A 16,669-nucleotide genomic window follows, 5' to 3' on the forward strand; every position below is an offset into this window, starting at 1 on the left:
ACTCTAATCCCTCGAATATTTGTGAATTCTAATTGTGACCTTATAATATTTCATTAAGTATATCTAACGACGTTGAAGTATGTGTCTTCTCCGTCCCTTTATATTAAAAAATATGTTATGTCTAGATTATATTTTAGAACAATATTACGCTCAACTGTGAAGTAACAATGCAAAAATTCACATAAAATGTGTAGTTGAATGTTTAACATTTAACAATTTGTTAAATTTATAAATATTTATAAGCAGAAGGATCAAAAATGCATTTATTAATTAATTCAGAGATAAATATTTTCAATCATATACTACAAGGATCGAAACTATAACATATCGATAATTTAGGGAGTAAAAAGAACAAACTCCCTACATGGAGTTAAGATACTACATGGAGTACCTTAACAAATCCTTAAAACAGCTCTGTAAGCAGCCAGACTTTAATTATCACCCAAGATGTGAAAGAATGAACCTTTATATGCTTCGCGGATGATCTGATTATGTGCTGCAGGGCTGATTTATTGTCCATCAAGATGATGCTGGACAGGTTTGACCATTTCTCAAGTGTGTCAGGCTTGAAGGCAAACTTGGAGAAAAGTTCCCTTTATGTTGTTGGCATAACTGATGATCTTAGGAACCGGATACTTGGTGAGATGCACTTCTCCCTTGGGACTCTTCTATTCAAGTATTTGGGCGTGCCCCTATCGTAAAAAAAAACTTAACATTAGTCAGTGTATGCCACAGGTGGAGAAGATGACTGCCAGAATTAAATGTTGGAGCAACAAATTTTTATCATATGGAGGCAGGCTACAGTTAATCAAAAGTGTATTATTCGAAATGCAGACTTATTGGGCCTAGGTATTCTTACTACCCAAGAAGATACTAACACTGGTAACCAATGTGTGCAGAAATTTCTTGTGGACAGGTTCGAATGAATATACCAAGAGACCGCCTGCAGCTTGGGATAAATTATGCCAACCCAAGTCTACAGGAGGCCTGAACGTAATGGACTTCTTTATTTGGAATGGAGCAGCAATTCTTAAACTGGTATGGGTTGTAGCAAACAAGAAGGATACATTATGGGTGAAGTGGCTGCATGCATTTTACATCAAGAGAAGTAGCTAGGCAGAGGCAGCCACGCCAAAGCAAGCAAGTTAGCTAGTACGCAGGATATTTGAAGCTAGAAAGTGGGTAGATGCTACTGTACCTTTTGACTTAGCTATGGTGAAATACAACAAACAAGGTAAGTTTAGCATTAAAGAAGCGTATAAGGACCTCCTCCCACAATTTAATAAGGTCCCATGGAAGAAGCTAGTAATGGTGAAAAAGATTATGCCCAAACACCATTTCATATTGTGGATGGCGTTGCAAATGAGGCTCAACACGGTGGACAGATTAGTACGGTGGGGCATAAGCGTACCAGAGGAGTGTGTCCTCTGCTCCTCCACAGCAATGGAGACTCATGCCCACCTATACTTCGATTGCCAATATTCCAAAACTATTTGGCAGAAGCTCCTAATCTGGTTGGGGTGCAATAGACAAATAGGTAGCTGGTTCAATGAGGTGGAATGGGTCTCCAAGCAGGTCAGGCATAAGAGAGTCATAGGGGATATATTGGGAACTTTGTTTGCAGCTACAACATATCATATATGGATAGAAAGGAATAATCGAAGATTCCAACAAAGCAGCAAGACCAGTTAGGAGAGACTGAAGGAGATTGTACTTCAGATTTTTATTTTGGCCCAACGAGCTAATGGCTGGAGTAAGGTAATGCAGACAGTTGATAGATTCCCATGTTAAAAGTGGAGTATGCTGCTAAAGGAAGAGATCGCTGCATATAGATGTGTACGAGATTACTGATAGCTGAGCATACTCTGAACTATAGGCTTACTATGTATTCTGTTCTATGAGAAATCAGTCCTATAGTCCAACGGACTGGTCTGTACATAACGATTTAGTTTTGATTGAATATAAAATTTTTCCCTTTTGACCAAAAAAACAAAAAACAAATCTCTCTTAGTATATTAAAACAACATCATATTTGAATAGTTGTATTCTGTGGAGAACCGTGAAGGGAGATATTAAACCCCATCAACTTTTCTTTATTTTATACTACATATTTTTCCAACCAATCCCATGTATGTATCTTCTTCAAACAGAGGCGGATCCAGGATTTGGAGGTTTCGGGGGTCACTTTTTTTTTTTTTTTTTTTTTTTACGATTTCAAATAGAGTAAAATTTTGGTCGATTACGTTGGGCTTCGGGTCGGGTTATTAGTTTTTTTTTTATCATTTATATTAGACAAATCGATAGAATGAAAACACGTAATAATTACAATAACTTGGTGCACGGAATAGAACTTTGGATTATAAAACTTATGATAATTTAAATTTTTATATTTAAAGAAATAACTAATGAGAGAGGAAAAAAAGTCAAGAATTAGCAAATAGTAGTAATTATTAAAGGCAAGTCAAGAGGAATTAAGGAAATGAAAAAAGAAAATGAAAAAGGAAAGAGGCAACTGATATAAATGGGTTCCTAAATTTGTGGAGCAGGCCAAAAATTCAATTAAATGTTGTAAGTGAGGTTCAAATCTGGTCACCGAGGAGGAAACTAACGCACTTTGCCACTGACACCATGAGGCCATTTGTTACTCCGGATGGCAATTCAACTATTTATACGATTTCTTATGTATATATGCATATATACACAACGTTTTCACCGAAGCTTACGGGTGGCGTGACGTCCCACGGGCCTTAGTGGATCTGCCCATGTCTTCAAACTCATGTGGATAAAATAAAATAAGAAAAGTGCCCCTGATAGATCTCAAAAGGTGGATAAGTATATTACTACTAATATTCTTAAGAAAAAAATTGATATATAGACGTGTTTATCAAATATTTTTATTATTATACTACTAAATAAGGTGGACCAAAGCAAATCAACTTCTTCCCCCAAAAAAATAAAAAATTGCATGGATTATAAATTTATAAATGAGCATAACCAAAGCCATAAATAAAAAAATTATGTCTTTTTCTGATCAAAACGAAGCAGGTTATTTTTATATAATATATTAGAATATATGTAATGTTTTTGTTGCATCCCCTGAAACATGTTGAAAGGAACGACAAAACGTGGATATGGGCACAAGTTAATTTATAACTATATAATTGGACATTACGTAGACAAAAGATGTTATTTTATCCATAATTCACTAAAAAGATAAGATTATACCTCTCATTTTAATTTTAATTACTATTAGAAAATATTTTTAATAGGATCGTTTGAAAAATGTCAACTTGGACGTGAACTGCCATCCACGCAAACATTAATGAAAAGTATAATATTATTCTGAATAATTTGTGAAGATAAAGTATAAATCTTTTAGTAGGTAAATCCACTACTATTTTAGCATTTAGACATTTCCTCAACACAGTGGATCTATATTTCCAAACCCGTCCTAACTTATTTTATTAAACTTATATACCCTGTCGATTTGAATGTTGATCATTTGTCTATTTATGTAGGAGATCGATGTGTAATAAATTATACACACAATAATATAAAAAATAAGTTTCTAGATATGTTAACTTTTGATGATTATCTTATTTTTTTGGGTACAATTAAGAATATCTTATCTTACACCTATAATCTAACTATTGCTCGTGAAATGGTAACAATTTCATTAAAAATAAAGTCTTCTGAATAGGATAATGACCGTAACTTTTATATACTATTTAGCAGTGTCAACTTTCTCTTTATATATATATTGCAACCCTCATACCTAAGTTCTTGCCAAATTAGTTTACACCTTTTAACTATGACTTAACACAATCGTAGGAGGAAAACTAACATATATGTTTGGTCATGGAGAAGAAACAAACATCCTAGCTTAAAAATACAAAAAAGCCTTCATTTGATCATTACATAAAAAGTTTTTTGCACCGAGCTCTGCTTGCATATATTTTAAGTAAAAATAGTGTAGGCTGGTAATTTTTTTGGTGCGATAGTTAATTTTTAGTCGGTGTTTGAAAATGTAATTGAAAAATAGCTGATTTTAAGTTATAAAGATCTTTTTGTTCTTATTTTCTTTATCTGAAAATGGCAAAGTCCCTTTTCAAATCCCAGAAATTATGTATAGAGTTTTGAACTAACACAATTTAAATACCAAACATCTTTTTTTCGTCTCAACATACAAGTAAAGCGACATCAATCTTTCTCACAGAATAGGTATGAGTTCGACTGTGACTTCTTCACCTCTTCAATAATATAAGTACAATTTTCTTTATAGTGACAGTAGTTGGACGACATTGAAAATTACTTGTTAAAAAAAAAAAAAATAGAAAAAGAGACAACACTAATAAAAACTTTCACTATCTTAATACTGTCCCTGACTGTGCTGCCAAAATACTTCATTCCATACGCTGTTCCGGACCAATAGTAGGTCAAGAACTTGAATACACCCTTTAAAGAAAAGATTCAAAAGAAAAAAATAATAATTACAAATACATATTAATTTATTTAAATAATAAAGAAAAACCTTATGGCTAACCAACGGCTATAGACTCACAACTAAATACCAAACAAATCCAAATCAGACTAGACTAAGAAAAATAATTACAAATACATATTAATTTATTTAAATAATAAAGAAAAACCTCATGGCTAACCAACGGCTATAGACTCACAACTAAATACCAAACAAATCCAAATCAGACTAGACTGAGAGGGTGTTTGGATTGACTTATTTTAAATGTTTTTTTTTGACTTATAAGCTCTATTTTTTTTATGGTATTTGAAAAAGATAAAACATGATTTTAAGCACTTAATTTTAGGCAAAAAATATAAATATAAGCTAAAAGTTAAGAGTATTCCCAATTTATTACTTTTAACTTTTAGCTTATAAATGATTGTTCACTGAGTGGACATTTTTTATTTATTCGGGGAGTATAAGCTATTTTTAATAAGTCAATCCAAACACCAGTTTGAACTAAGAGCCTGTTTGGATGGACTTATGCCTATAAACTGCAAACAGCTTATAAGCTAAAAAAATAAGTTGGAGTAATCTAACTTAATTTTTTTGGCTTATAAGCTATTCTCAGCTTATAAGCTGCTTTAGATAAGCTAAGTTAAATGGGCTTAATTATTTTTTTGAGCTTATTTTAAGCATAAAATAACTTTAAGCTGGCCAGCCAATCACTCAAAAAAGCTGAAAACAATTTATAAGCAACTTATAAGCAAGCCAATCCAAACGGGCTCTAAATATTAAAAAAAAAGAATGAAGTGAAAATTAAAGGTTTCTGTTCATAAGATAAAGTGCACAGTGATAGAAAAGTAAAGTTAAGAGAGAGAAAAAGGAATGAAAATATGGATAAATACATGAACAAGTGTTGAGTATTTTACAATATTTGTATTTTGATAATAATAAGAAGAAGAAGGAGAAGAAGCAAAAGGGGTTCAAATTATATGTATGTAATGTAAAGATGAATTATTATTTAATGTTAAGTTGAAAAATGAAAGAAGCAAAAGCAATGCCGGGAAAAATGGAAAGGAGAGAGAAATGTTTGTGGTTGTTGAAGAAGAAACAGATGATGAATGTTATGTTTATGGAGATTCGAGCTAATACTATTTTTTCATCTCTACTCTTTCTTTTTCTCCTTTTCATTTTAATTCTCTTTGTTCTTTAATTCAATCATCATCAAATCAAGCTCACTCAAATCTCTGTCTCTTTTTAACAAAAAATATTCAATTTTTCACTACCTAAAGCCTTTATATACTTGTGTTTCTTGATCTGGGGTTCTCTTGAAGTTAAAAAAAAATAATCATTTTTTCATTACCTAAAGTCTTTATACTTGTGTTTCTTGATCTGGGGTTCAAAAAGATTCAATTTTTCATTACTTAGAGTCTTTATACTTGTGTTTCTTGATCTGGGGTTCTCTTGAAGCTCAAAAAGATTCAGTTTTTCATTACTTAAGAGTCTTTTTAATTGTGTTTCTTGATCTGGGGTTCTCTTATTTGACACTGAAGTTGAAAAACTTTCTTGCTTTTTTTAGGTGGGGTTGTTTATTTATCTCTAAATATTGCTAATTTGTTTTTTTTTTTGGCAGTTTTAGCTGTTTTGTTTAAGAGGAATTAGTTTCAGAATCTGACATGAGTGTTTTTTCAATAGTTGTTTGGTTCTGAGCTCTGGATCTGATCTTGATTTTTATGAAAAATTTGATCTTGGGATCAAATCTTGATGATTCTGGGATTGGTTGAGTTGGGTTTTTAGGTTTTGAGTCAACAGATTGGTCAAAAAGTTTCAGTCTTTTTTGTTGTCATAAGTTTCAAGTTTATTGGTTGTACATACATATATATATCAAATTCAGTGTGAGAAGTAAATTGTTGTAATCTGTTCTCCCCTTTTGGATATTTAGTGATTTCTGAGGGGAAATTTACTCCTTGTTATTTATGAGGAAACTTACTCATTGTTAAAGGAAAAAAAAAAAACATTAAATATAACTTAGAATCCACTATTTTTATTGTGGGTTATAGTTTTGATATAGTTTCTTCTTTTAACACCAAGAGATCAGATTACACAAACCTTAGATTAGGAGAAAATTTAAAGAGTTGTTGACTTATTTAATTGAGTCAAAACTGATATACTTGGAGAGTTGACTGCTGGTCTATGGGAGTACCTGATAGTTCAGTACTGGATTTGATAGAGAAAGTTAGGACTTGGATATCGTGGGGTAAAAGTGATCGAACCGATATGGATGTTAACAGTTGCAAAAACTGTTATGAATGCAAGATGAAGTTTACTGATTCTTGCCTCAAGTTCCATTGCCTAAGTTGCAATCGAGTATTCTGCAGGGATTGTGGTGTGCACATTTTTGGATCTTCGGATGTTTTTGATATCAAGAGTTGCAAATTTTGTTCTGACCAAAGCAATTGTAATAAAAGTTCAAGGAAGTTTTGTGACAAAATTTATCCTTCTGAATCTCCGAGGGAAAGTCCAGAACCGCCGTCACCAAATTTCAGTAGTGACTTATTTGATGGTGATTCTACCCATGATGCTAGTAAGGGTAGTTTTACAGCCTTTTCAAGTCATCCATCTCTGGTGTCTCTGCGTCACTCGCCAACCAGGTAACAAATTCCTATTACTTTGTAGAATTTCTTGTGTTTTCCATATATGTTATGTACTAAATGGAAACATCTAATATGGCAGGATCATTATATTATCTAATTATAGATTAGTTGTTTTAGTTATTGATGTGTATAAGAGCTGTGGTTTTACGTTCTCTCAAAAAGAGATTTCGATGTATGCCAGGATTTGTCTATTGTCTTAAAAAGTAGCCGATTCAAAAATTTATTGTGTAGAAGCTAGAGTCTCCTACCAGGGTATTCCGAATGTAATGTTAACTTATATTTGTTTTTTTCATTTTCTATTTTCTTATTTTTAAGTCAAAAGATCACCTTATTGCACCAAGGTGGTGCCAAAAACTTCGCATTTGTTTTGTGTCATTAAAGTTCCAGCAATCTATACAGCTTTCTGAAAAAGAAAACTCTTTTTTCCTTTTATGCCAAGAATACAAATGGTTTAGCAGATTGCAAACTTATATTAACTTGAGTTTTTAAAGCTGCTTTTGGAAGTAAGAAATCTTACCTTTTTGCTTATATTTCAGGAGTGATGATGATGGAGGAGGGGACTGCACGAATCAACCTTATAGCCCATCAACTGATTATTGTCATGATACTTCTGATATAGAATCAAGTAGTGTTAGTACTAGACATAAATTTTACCATCTTGGATCATTTGGATCTAGTCCTTCAAACAGCCCCTCTAGGATTTGTTTTACTTCCAATAGAGTTGGGCATTCTGTACAGGACCAACAAGAGACTCCAAGGTCTCAGAATGATGAGGATTCAGAGACTGCTGATGACCGTGTTGACAAATTGGTTTGCCGAGACCATTTTGAGAAGCAGCAAAAGCCATTGGATTTTGAAAACAACGGTCCTATATGGTTTCCTCCTCCACCTGATGATGAAGATGCCGAGGCACAAAATAATTTCTTCACATATGATGACGAGGATGATGAAATTGGAGAGACAGGCGCAACGTTCTCAAGTGGGAGCCTTTCCAGCATTTTCCCTGCAAAGGAGAAACAACAATCAGATCCATTACAAGCTGTTGTACAGGGTCATTTCAGGGCTCTTGTCTTGCAGCTATTGCAAGGTGAAAATATACATTCCGGGAAAGAAAGCACTGCTGATGACTGGATTGACATAGTCACATCACTAGCATGGCAAGCTGCGAATTATGTGAAGCCTGATACTAGTAAAGGAGGAAGCATGGATCCAGTTGATTATGTGAAGGTTAAGTGCATAGCTTCAGGAAGCCGAAGTGAAAGGTAAAGGGCTTTCTCTTCTAGTATCTTCTTGGTACTTATTACTCCCTCCGTCCCAATTTATGTAAAGGTGTTTGACTGGGCACGGAGTTTAAGAATGAAAGAAAGACTTTTGAAATTTGTGGCCTAAAATAAGTCAAAAGATATTTATGTAGCTAGAAATCATCACATTAAGGGTAAAATGAGAAGTTTAAAGTTGAAATATTACTAAATATAGAAAGATGTCGTTCTTTTTGAGACTAACTAAAAAGCAAAGAATGTCTCTTAAATTGGGACTGACCAAGTATAAAATACTTTTACCTTTTCATGAAAAAAAGGGTAAACATTTCTCTTCTTACCACGCGAACATTGAAATTTAACATTTTTCTGATCACGTGATAAAATGGGGGTTTAGGATTGTGTGGTTAGATTCATGATTCAGTTTTGGTTCAATGCAGCACCCTCGTTAAAGGAGTAGTTTGTACTAAGAATATCAAACACAAGCGAATGACTTCACAGTACAAAAATGCCCGATTGCTCGTCTTAGGAGGAGCACTTGAGTACCAAAGAGCTGCCAATCAGTTGGCATCTTTTGACACCTTATTGCAACAGGTTTATAGTTGATTCTTTTTTTAATCTGTTAATGATGAGATTAAAGCAAATAAAGACAAGTTTACAATGTTCTGTTATCCTAACAGGAAAGGGAGCACCTGAAGGTGATCGTTTCAAGAATAGAGGCCCATCATCCTAATGTGCTACTTGTGGAGAAAAGTGTGTCTTCATATGCTCAGGATCTTCTATTGGCAAAAGAGATCTCGTTGGTGTTAAATGTTAAGGGCCCACTGCTAGAGCGAATAGCCAGGTGTACTGGTGCTCTTATAACCCCATCCGTTGATAACATAGCCACAACAAGATTGGGACATTGTGAACTTTTTCACTTAGAAAAGGTCTCTGAAGAGCATGAACATGCCAACCAATCGAACAAGAAGCCAGCAAAAACTCTAATGTTTTTTAATGGTTGTCCCAGGCGCTTAGGTTGCACGGTAATTTCCCCTACTCTAGAATCCATCATTTGTTTACTGCAACTCTATTTTTTTGAAGTTCTAAATATTATTTAAATGATGCATACTGATTAGTCTATTTATCTTTTACTTTAACTTTGACCGTGTTGCTCTAAATACAATGTATAATCAGTGGATTTTCTCCTTATACGTACATTTATATTATGGCATTTATGATGATTTCTTTTGTGTCATTTGTACCTTTCCCTTCTTGTCACTAATTTTGAAGTAGAAACTAAAAGTGTTAATTTGATTAAGAAATTTGGTTTTTGAACTTCATTAAGAGGGTTTTCACTTTATATATTTGACTCAATCGCCATTCTTTTTTCAATACCTCAGTCCAAACAAATTTTGATTGTGTTTACGGTTAGGTCTTGCATTACGTACATAAAAGCACGCACTTTAGTTGCGGTTTGAGCTTTAAGCCTAGGAAACAATTGATGCTTTTATAAGCATTTCACTTTAGATAACATTGCGAACATTGGTTAAAATGTAATGTGAAACTTCCAATGGGGTTCCGTCGACACTCAATGTGTGCTTTTCACGTTCTTTTTTTCTGCCAATGAGGGGTCGTTTGGTTATTGGTAACAATTATGCAGGTGTTAGTAATGCAGGGATTAGTTATGCAGGTTTTTTTTTCTTTTGAAACTGGTAACTGTAGTGATGCAGGGTTTAGTTATTCATGTATTACTTATTCTATTTTCTATCTTGCATAAATAATACATAGATTCCCTCATAACTTAGACATGTATTAGTTATGCAGAATTATAAGTTGGTAACCAAACACCGTACTTGATGTGCCGGATTTTATACATAACAACTAAAATGCTACTAAACGTGGTACTAGTTATGCTGGTTTGAATACATGAATAACTCACTTCCTAACCAGCAACAAAACGACCCCTTAACGGTTGCGAGTTGTCACTCGGGCTATAATGCAAAATTGATAAGGAAATGCTCATTTACCTTGATTTGTATATCTAGAGGCTGGAGTTAGAATTAGAGGGTTAATTACTTATCCTTTCATTTGACAATTTGTAGGTCTTGCTGAGGGGCTCATGTCGTGAAGAGCTGAAGAAGCTGAAGAAGGTTGTTCAGTACGCTGTATTTGCTGCATATCATCTGTCTCTTGAGACATCGTTCCTTGCTGATGAGGGTGCTAGTCTACCTAAAGTGTCCCCAGCACCATCAATTGCAGATTTTGAAAATCTACCACTTTTTCTGGAACAAGATACAGGACCTGTTGGTTCTGTTGAAATTGAAGAACAAACTAATGAAGGATCGCTAGAAACTTCAGGTCAAGAAGAGAGTCAACCGAGAGAACTAGGAGAGCTGACAAAGCTTGAAAGGTCAGATGAAACCGAAGCCTCCAATGAATTTTATTCAGCTGCTGACAGTCGTCAGAGCATATTGGTGTCCTTCTCTAGTCGATGTGTTCTGAATGGAACAGTGTGTGTACGTTCTCGGCTCCTTCGCATCAAGTTTTATGGTTCTTTCGATAAGCCACTTGGGCGATATCTTCAGGATGATCTTTTTGGTCAGGTAGAAATCATCCTTTGTCCCTAACTTTAACAATACATGATATTGCATTGCCGAAAATAATTTCATATTGCACTTCATGATATCAGATATCTTCCTGTCAATCGTGCAAGGAGCCAGCTGAGGCTCATGTCATCTGTTATACACACCAGCAGGCGAATCTTACCATAAACGTTAGACGTCTTTCCTCGGTGAATTCGCTTCCTGGCGAACGGGACAAAAAGATTTGGATGTGGCATCGATGCCTTAAGTGTGCACAAATAGAGGGAGTTCCACCAGCTACTCGCAGAGTAATAATGTCAGATGCCGCTTGGGGACTCTCGTTCGGGAAGTTCTTGGAACTCAGTTTTTCAAATCATGCAACAGCTAACCGTGTTGCTAGCTGTGGTCATTCTCTCCAAAGAGACTGCCTCCGATATTATGGGTGCGTTCTGCAAGAGTTTGAAATCACTGTGATAATTCATTCGTTGCTTCACAATCGCTCTTTAGATAATAAAATATACTTTGCTTTTGCAGGTGTGGAAGTATGGTAGCGTTCTTCCGCTATTCTCCTATTGATATTCTGTCAGTTCGTCTGCCCCCATTAACTCTCGAGTTTAGTGGCTACACAGAACAGGAGTGGTTAAAAAAAGAAGCTGCCGAGGTGCCAGAAATTCTAAGTACTTTATTCTTTGTAATGTCTTTGATTTTTTTTTTTCCATGCTTACAATAGCTCTATGTGGTATATGTTGTCTGCAGTTACTGTGTAAAGCCAAAGCCTTGTACGCAGAGATATCAAGTGCCTTTCGCAGGATTGAAGAGAAAAGTTCCTCTTTAGAATGTGAACTATCCGATACAACTCAATTGCATGACTGCATCATTGAGTTAAAGGACCTGCTTATGAAGGAAAAGGATGATTACCATGTAAGAAACAACAGGACATCAATCCATTATACTTGTAAAAATAGTACTTTCTCCTTGCTTATTTGCTTTCTGTTTGCTTGTAAAATAGGACTTTCTTCAACCGGATGATGAAGAAACTTTCGACCGAGGGCAGGCAGCAATGGACATTCTTGAGCTAAATCGCTTGAGGCATTCCCTCGTGATTGCTTCGCATGTTTGGGATCGTCGGCTTTTGTCAGTGAAGTCCTTCCTCCAAAAGAGTTCCGGTTCAGAAGATTGTGGATCTTGTAATGAGCTGATAGATTGGAGAAGGGACATGTTTCTAAATAACGACACTCTTGAACATGTTTATGAAGAGTCTGTGCCTGAGTTCTCCGACTTAGATGAATATCCCGAGAAAGCTTTGCAGTCTGAACAGGAGGGAACTCGCGTATCCCGAGAAAGCTCCATGTTAACCTCATCTGAGAGTGAGAGCATGCAGGAAATTCAGATGGAAGGAGAGAATGCAGTTATTGCTAGAACATCCTTGGAGCGAGCTCCTTCAGCTGCATCGGTCCTTTCTGATCAGATAGATTTTGCTTGGTCCGGCACTGACCGATCCCCCAAAAAAGCTCAGTTACTTCTTATGCTACAAGGAGATGGATCTGAAGCTGCTCCTTTCAGGTAGGGGTGTCAAATGGGAGGGCTGGGTTGTTTTGGGCAGGTCAAAATGGATTACTTGGGCTGAAATGGGTTGGGCTGAAAAAAGTGGGTCATAATCCAACGCGCCCAATGCCTACTACGTTTTAATTTCTTTGTTTGCTCTTTCATAGTTTTTTAAATACCTAATAAGACTTTTAACTTTTTTCTTAATTATGACTATAACATATCAAACCAAAAAAAAAAAAAAAAAAACTTTTTGAAAATATTTGACAATATTTCTCATGAGTCAATTTGGGCTACATATCAGCCCAATCTTAAATGGGCTGAAATGGGTCGGGCTAAATGGGCGAGTCATGTTTTCATGGGCTAATTTTTTCACCCTGCTTTCAGACAACCAAGTCAACTTGATTTGCCTCCTTTTAGAAGAATAACGACACCTGCAAGAGTTCACTCGTTCGACTCTGCTATGAGACTTCAAGACAGAATCAAGAAAGGGTTGCCGCCTTCTTCGTTGCATTTATCATCAATTAGGTCTTTTCATGCTTCTGGAGACTACAGGAATATGATCAGAGACCCTGTTTCCAGTGTTCAGAGAACTTATTCTCAGATGTCACCTAGTGAGGCTCATAAGTTTAATCTACTAATGGGTTCTTCGCCCTCGTTTATTTCTTATGCATCTCTTATACCCGACGGAGCTCGGTTGATGGTGCCACAAAATAGTCACAGAGATGTTGTCCTAGCTGTTTATGACAGTGAACCTACTAGCATTATATCTTATGCACTTTGTTCAAAAGTGTATAATGACTGGGTGGAGCCGGGTTGGAACACAAGTGACATCAACAAGGAGGCTGGAGTGGGTCCTACCCTTTCGGCATGGCAATCTTTTGGCTCTCTAGACATGGATTATATGCATTACGGGAGCTGTGGTTCAGAAGATGCTTCGAGTACAATTACGTCCCTTTTTACAGATTCAAAAAGTTCTCCTCACCTAAGGATCTCTTTTGATGACGAATCTTCGAGTAGTGGGGGAAAGGTGAAATTTTCAGTAACTTGTTACTTTGCAAAGCAGTTTGATGCTCTTAGGAGGAAGTGTTGTCCTGATGAACTGGATTTTGTACGTTCCTTAAGCCGTTGTAAAAGATGGAGTGCTCAAGGGGGAAAGAGCAATGTCTACTTTGCCAAGTCGTTGGATGAAAGATTCATAATAAAACAAGTTCAGAAAACTGAGTTGGACTCTTTCGAAGAATTTGCACCGGAGTACTTCAAATATTTAACCGATTCTATTAACTCACGGAGTCCGACTTGCCTTGCAAAAATTCTTGGAATATTCCAGGTTGGACTTCCTTCTCTTGTTTTCTCCTATGTTTCTTCCTAGAGAAATGACAAAGATGGTCCCTTATGTTTGAGGGTAAGTTCAAAATAGTCCATTAAGTATGCACTGAACAATATTGGTCTTTAAGTTTGCCAAATATTGACACTTCCAGTCTCAGTCTAATAATTACCGAACGTTGTCTGTTAGATTTAGCGGGACTATTTTGAACCTACCATCAAACATTTGCCAAAAGTTGACACTTGTAGTCTCAGTCAGATATTTACCGAATGCTGTCTGTTAGATTTGACGGGACTATTTTGAACCTGCCATCAAACATAAGGTACCAGTTTTGTCATTTTCTCTGAAAAATGGTGTGCCTTCAATTTTCGAACTAGTTTTTAGTTGTTGCAGAAGTCTTATTTCTTATCCATATCCATATGTTTTAGGTTTCGGTCAAACACTTGAAAGGAGGCAGGGAAACAAAAATGGATTTAATCGTGATGGAGAATCTTTTTTTTGAAAGAAAGATCTCCAGGGTCTATGATCTCAAGGGTTCTCTACGATCCCGCTACAATGCAGATACAACTGGGGCAAACAAAGTGTTGCTGGATATGAATCTTTTAGAAACATTGCATACCAAACCCATATTTCTTGGAAGCAAAGCAAAAAGAAGCCTCGAGCGAGCTGTTTGGAATGATACATCCTTTTTAGCAGTAAGCTACTTTGGCCTCCCATCTTTCTCTAAGTTGAAAAAGAAATTTTGCTTATCTGATAAATGCATTAATGGAAGATATCCAAGTGGCAAAGGAGTAATTATCTCTGATCAAAATAAAGGGATCAAGTAGAAATTAGTCACACTGAATTCACCTTTGAACTGCGTAGGAGATATCTGCGCTTAAATGCTTGAAACAGTAAACGCCTTTGTCATGGAATCTTTGTTCTGTCTGCTTTTATGATTTGGCTTAATACGATGAAGACAGATGGAATTATTATCAAAATTTACACTGTTTAAAAGTTAATAACATAACAGGTTGTTTGGTTGCTGGTTAGAATTGTGCAGGTATTAGTAATGCGGGGATTATTTAGGCAGGGTTTAGTTATTCCATCTTCTACCTTGCGTAAAATAATAGTACATAAATTGACTCATAGCTTATACATATTTTTCTTATACGACATTGTAAACTTATAACCAAACTCGTCGACTTTGCTATTAGGTTTTCCTCTTTTCTTTAGCGTCTAAAGTTCAACATCAATAAATGTTTTATTTTTCAACAGTCTGTTGATGTGATGGACTACTCTTTGCTGGTCGGGGTGGATGAAGAGCGAAAAGAGCTAGTTTTGGGGATCATCGACTTCATGAGGCAGTATACTTGGGACAAACACTTAGAGACATGGGTAAAGGCATCAGGTATACTTGGACAAAAGAACGCTTCACCAACTATTGTTTCTCCGAAACAATACAAGAAAAGATTCAGAAAAGCGATGACGACCTATTTTCTCACGGTACCGGATCAGTGGTCATCTTGAATTTAGTTATATTCATTCTTTAGAGCCTTCTGCCTTTAGCAAACCTTCCTAATTGCACATATTTGCAGATGAAGGGAAGGTTAGATATTATCCCAGTTGGTTCTTATTTGTTTTGCCATCTGGTGTTAAAAGGGTATGATGAGAAGTAGGGGTTGTCATCTTTGTTAAGAAATCTTGGAAAGTATACATTTGACCATCTGTACATTTATACAAAAGCTTCATTAAGTAAATGAAATCAAATGTGTCTTGTTACAGATCAATTTGCATTAGATTTCTCCTTTCCTCTCTGCATAGTTGCTTCAAGTTATTTATTTATAAATCTTTTCTATCGTGACAACTCTTGTTCCCCACCATTTAGCGTTTTGGGCTGCTACTATCTTTAAAGTTAGAGTACCCCTTCTTCTTCCTTTGAACGAGGGAAGGTATACCGTGAAAAAGAACGTCGAAGGCAGCATTCGTGATGGACATTGGGTAAAAAATGGAGGTCAAAGAATGCTTTTGTGCCATTTTAAAGAACTTAACAATATAGACCTGTTGTAAAATCATTCTAAAAGAGTTAGTACAATATGTCAAAAAATGAAGCAAGAACAATAAAGAGATAAAGAGAGATAAGAGATAAGAGCTTTTTTATTCATCCAAATATATTCAAGTATGTACAATATGAAAACTTATGCCTCTATTTATAGTGCTACATATAGGCATACAAAAGGGTAACAATAAACATGTCATTCAATATATGAGATAATGGAAGAACCATTAAGATGGTGGAAGATAATGGAAGAACCATTAAAATGGTGGAAGATAATGGAAGAGGCATTATATTTGAGATCATGGAGGAAGTGGGAATTTATTTCTAGAGTGGTGGACATCCACACTTATTTTTCATAACACTCCCCCTTGGATGTCCATGTCTTAATAGATGATGTGTCTCGTTAAAACCTTACTAGGAAAAACCTGGTGGGAAAAAAATCCTAGTGAACGAAAAAGAGTACACATATTTCGTAATACGCATTGCTAGCTGCCTCATTAAAAACCTTGCCAGGAAAACCCGGTGGGACAAAATCTCAGCTAAGGGAAAAAGAGTACAGCGCGTATTATACTCCCCCTGATAAAAGTATCACTTAATTCTTGGAGACAACACATCCAAATCTTGTATATCAACTTCTCAAATGTCGAGATTAGCAATGCTTTACTGAACATGTCCGTCAACTTATCAATCGAGCGTATTTGTTGAAAACCTATTTCACATTTCTGTTGAAGATCATGTCTGGAAAAGAACTTTGAGGAATGTGTTGTATTTTGTCTCCTTTGTTATATCCTTCTTTGATTGAGCTATGCAAGCTTCGTAC

At 35.6% G+C, this 16,669-nt stretch overlaps 1 protein-coding gene and 1 long non-coding RNA gene across 4 annotated transcripts; one reads left to right on the plus strand and one right to left on the minus strand.

Annotated features, from left to right (window-relative positions):
- Positions 1-5,416: 5,416 nt before the first annotated feature.
- Positions 5,417-6,008, minus strand: LOC132641616 (uncharacterized). The gene is made up of 2 exons (XR_009582913.1): positions 5,890-6,008; positions 5,417-5,828 (listed from the first exon to the last, which is right to left on the minus strand). It is a non-coding gene; the product is annotated as an uncharacterized LOC132641616 (long non-coding RNA).
- LOC132641615 (putative 1-phosphatidylinositol-3-phosphate 5-kinase FAB1C) lies at positions 5,785-15,574 on the plus strand. Of its 3 annotated transcripts, XM_060358656.1 has the most exons (12): positions 5,785-7,116; positions 7,656-8,381; positions 8,816-8,969; positions 9,056-9,400; positions 10,460-10,960; positions 11,047-11,381; positions 11,474-11,600; positions 11,696-11,860; positions 11,949-12,502; positions 12,872-13,814; positions 14,240-14,506; positions 15,069-15,574. In XM_060358656.1, exons 1-12 carry the CDS (start codon positions 6,659-6,661, stop codon positions 15,318-15,320), a joined length of 4,827 nt encoding a protein of 1,608 aa, XP_060214639.1. In that variant the 5' UTR covers positions 5,785-6,658; the 3' UTR covers positions 15,321-15,574. The 3 variants fall into 3 exon arrangements, with proteins under 3 accessions (XP_060214639.1, XP_060214640.1, XP_060214641.1); XM_060358657.1 differs by lacking the exon at positions 15,069-15,574 and having other exon boundaries at positions 12,872-13,889; positions 14,001-14,280; XM_060358658.1 differs by lacking the exon at positions 15,069-15,574 and having other exon boundaries at positions 14,001-14,280.
- Positions 15,575-16,669: the final 1,095 nt, after the last annotated feature.

The sequence above is a fragment of the Lycium barbarum genome, chromosome 5 (assembly GCF_019175385.1).
Source record: "Lycium barbarum isolate Lr01 chromosome 5, ASM1917538v2, whole genome shotgun sequence".
NCBI classification, from domain to species: Eukaryota; Viridiplantae; Streptophyta; class Magnoliopsida; order Solanales; family Solanaceae; genus Lycium; species Lycium barbarum.

Coding starts and splice junctions, on each gene's coding strand:
- LOC132641615 (XM_060358656.1), top strand. CDS start 6,659: ATGGGAGTACCTGATAGTTCAGTACTGGATTTGATAGAGAAAGTTAGG. Junction 11,382..11,473: donor GACTGCCTCCGATATTATGG/GTGCGTTCTGCA, acceptor TTGCTTTTGCAG/GTGTGGAAGTATGGTAGCGT. Junction 14,507..15,068: donor ATGATACATCCTTTTTAGCA/GTAAGCTACTTT, acceptor ATTTTTCAACAG/TCTGTTGATGTGATGGACTA.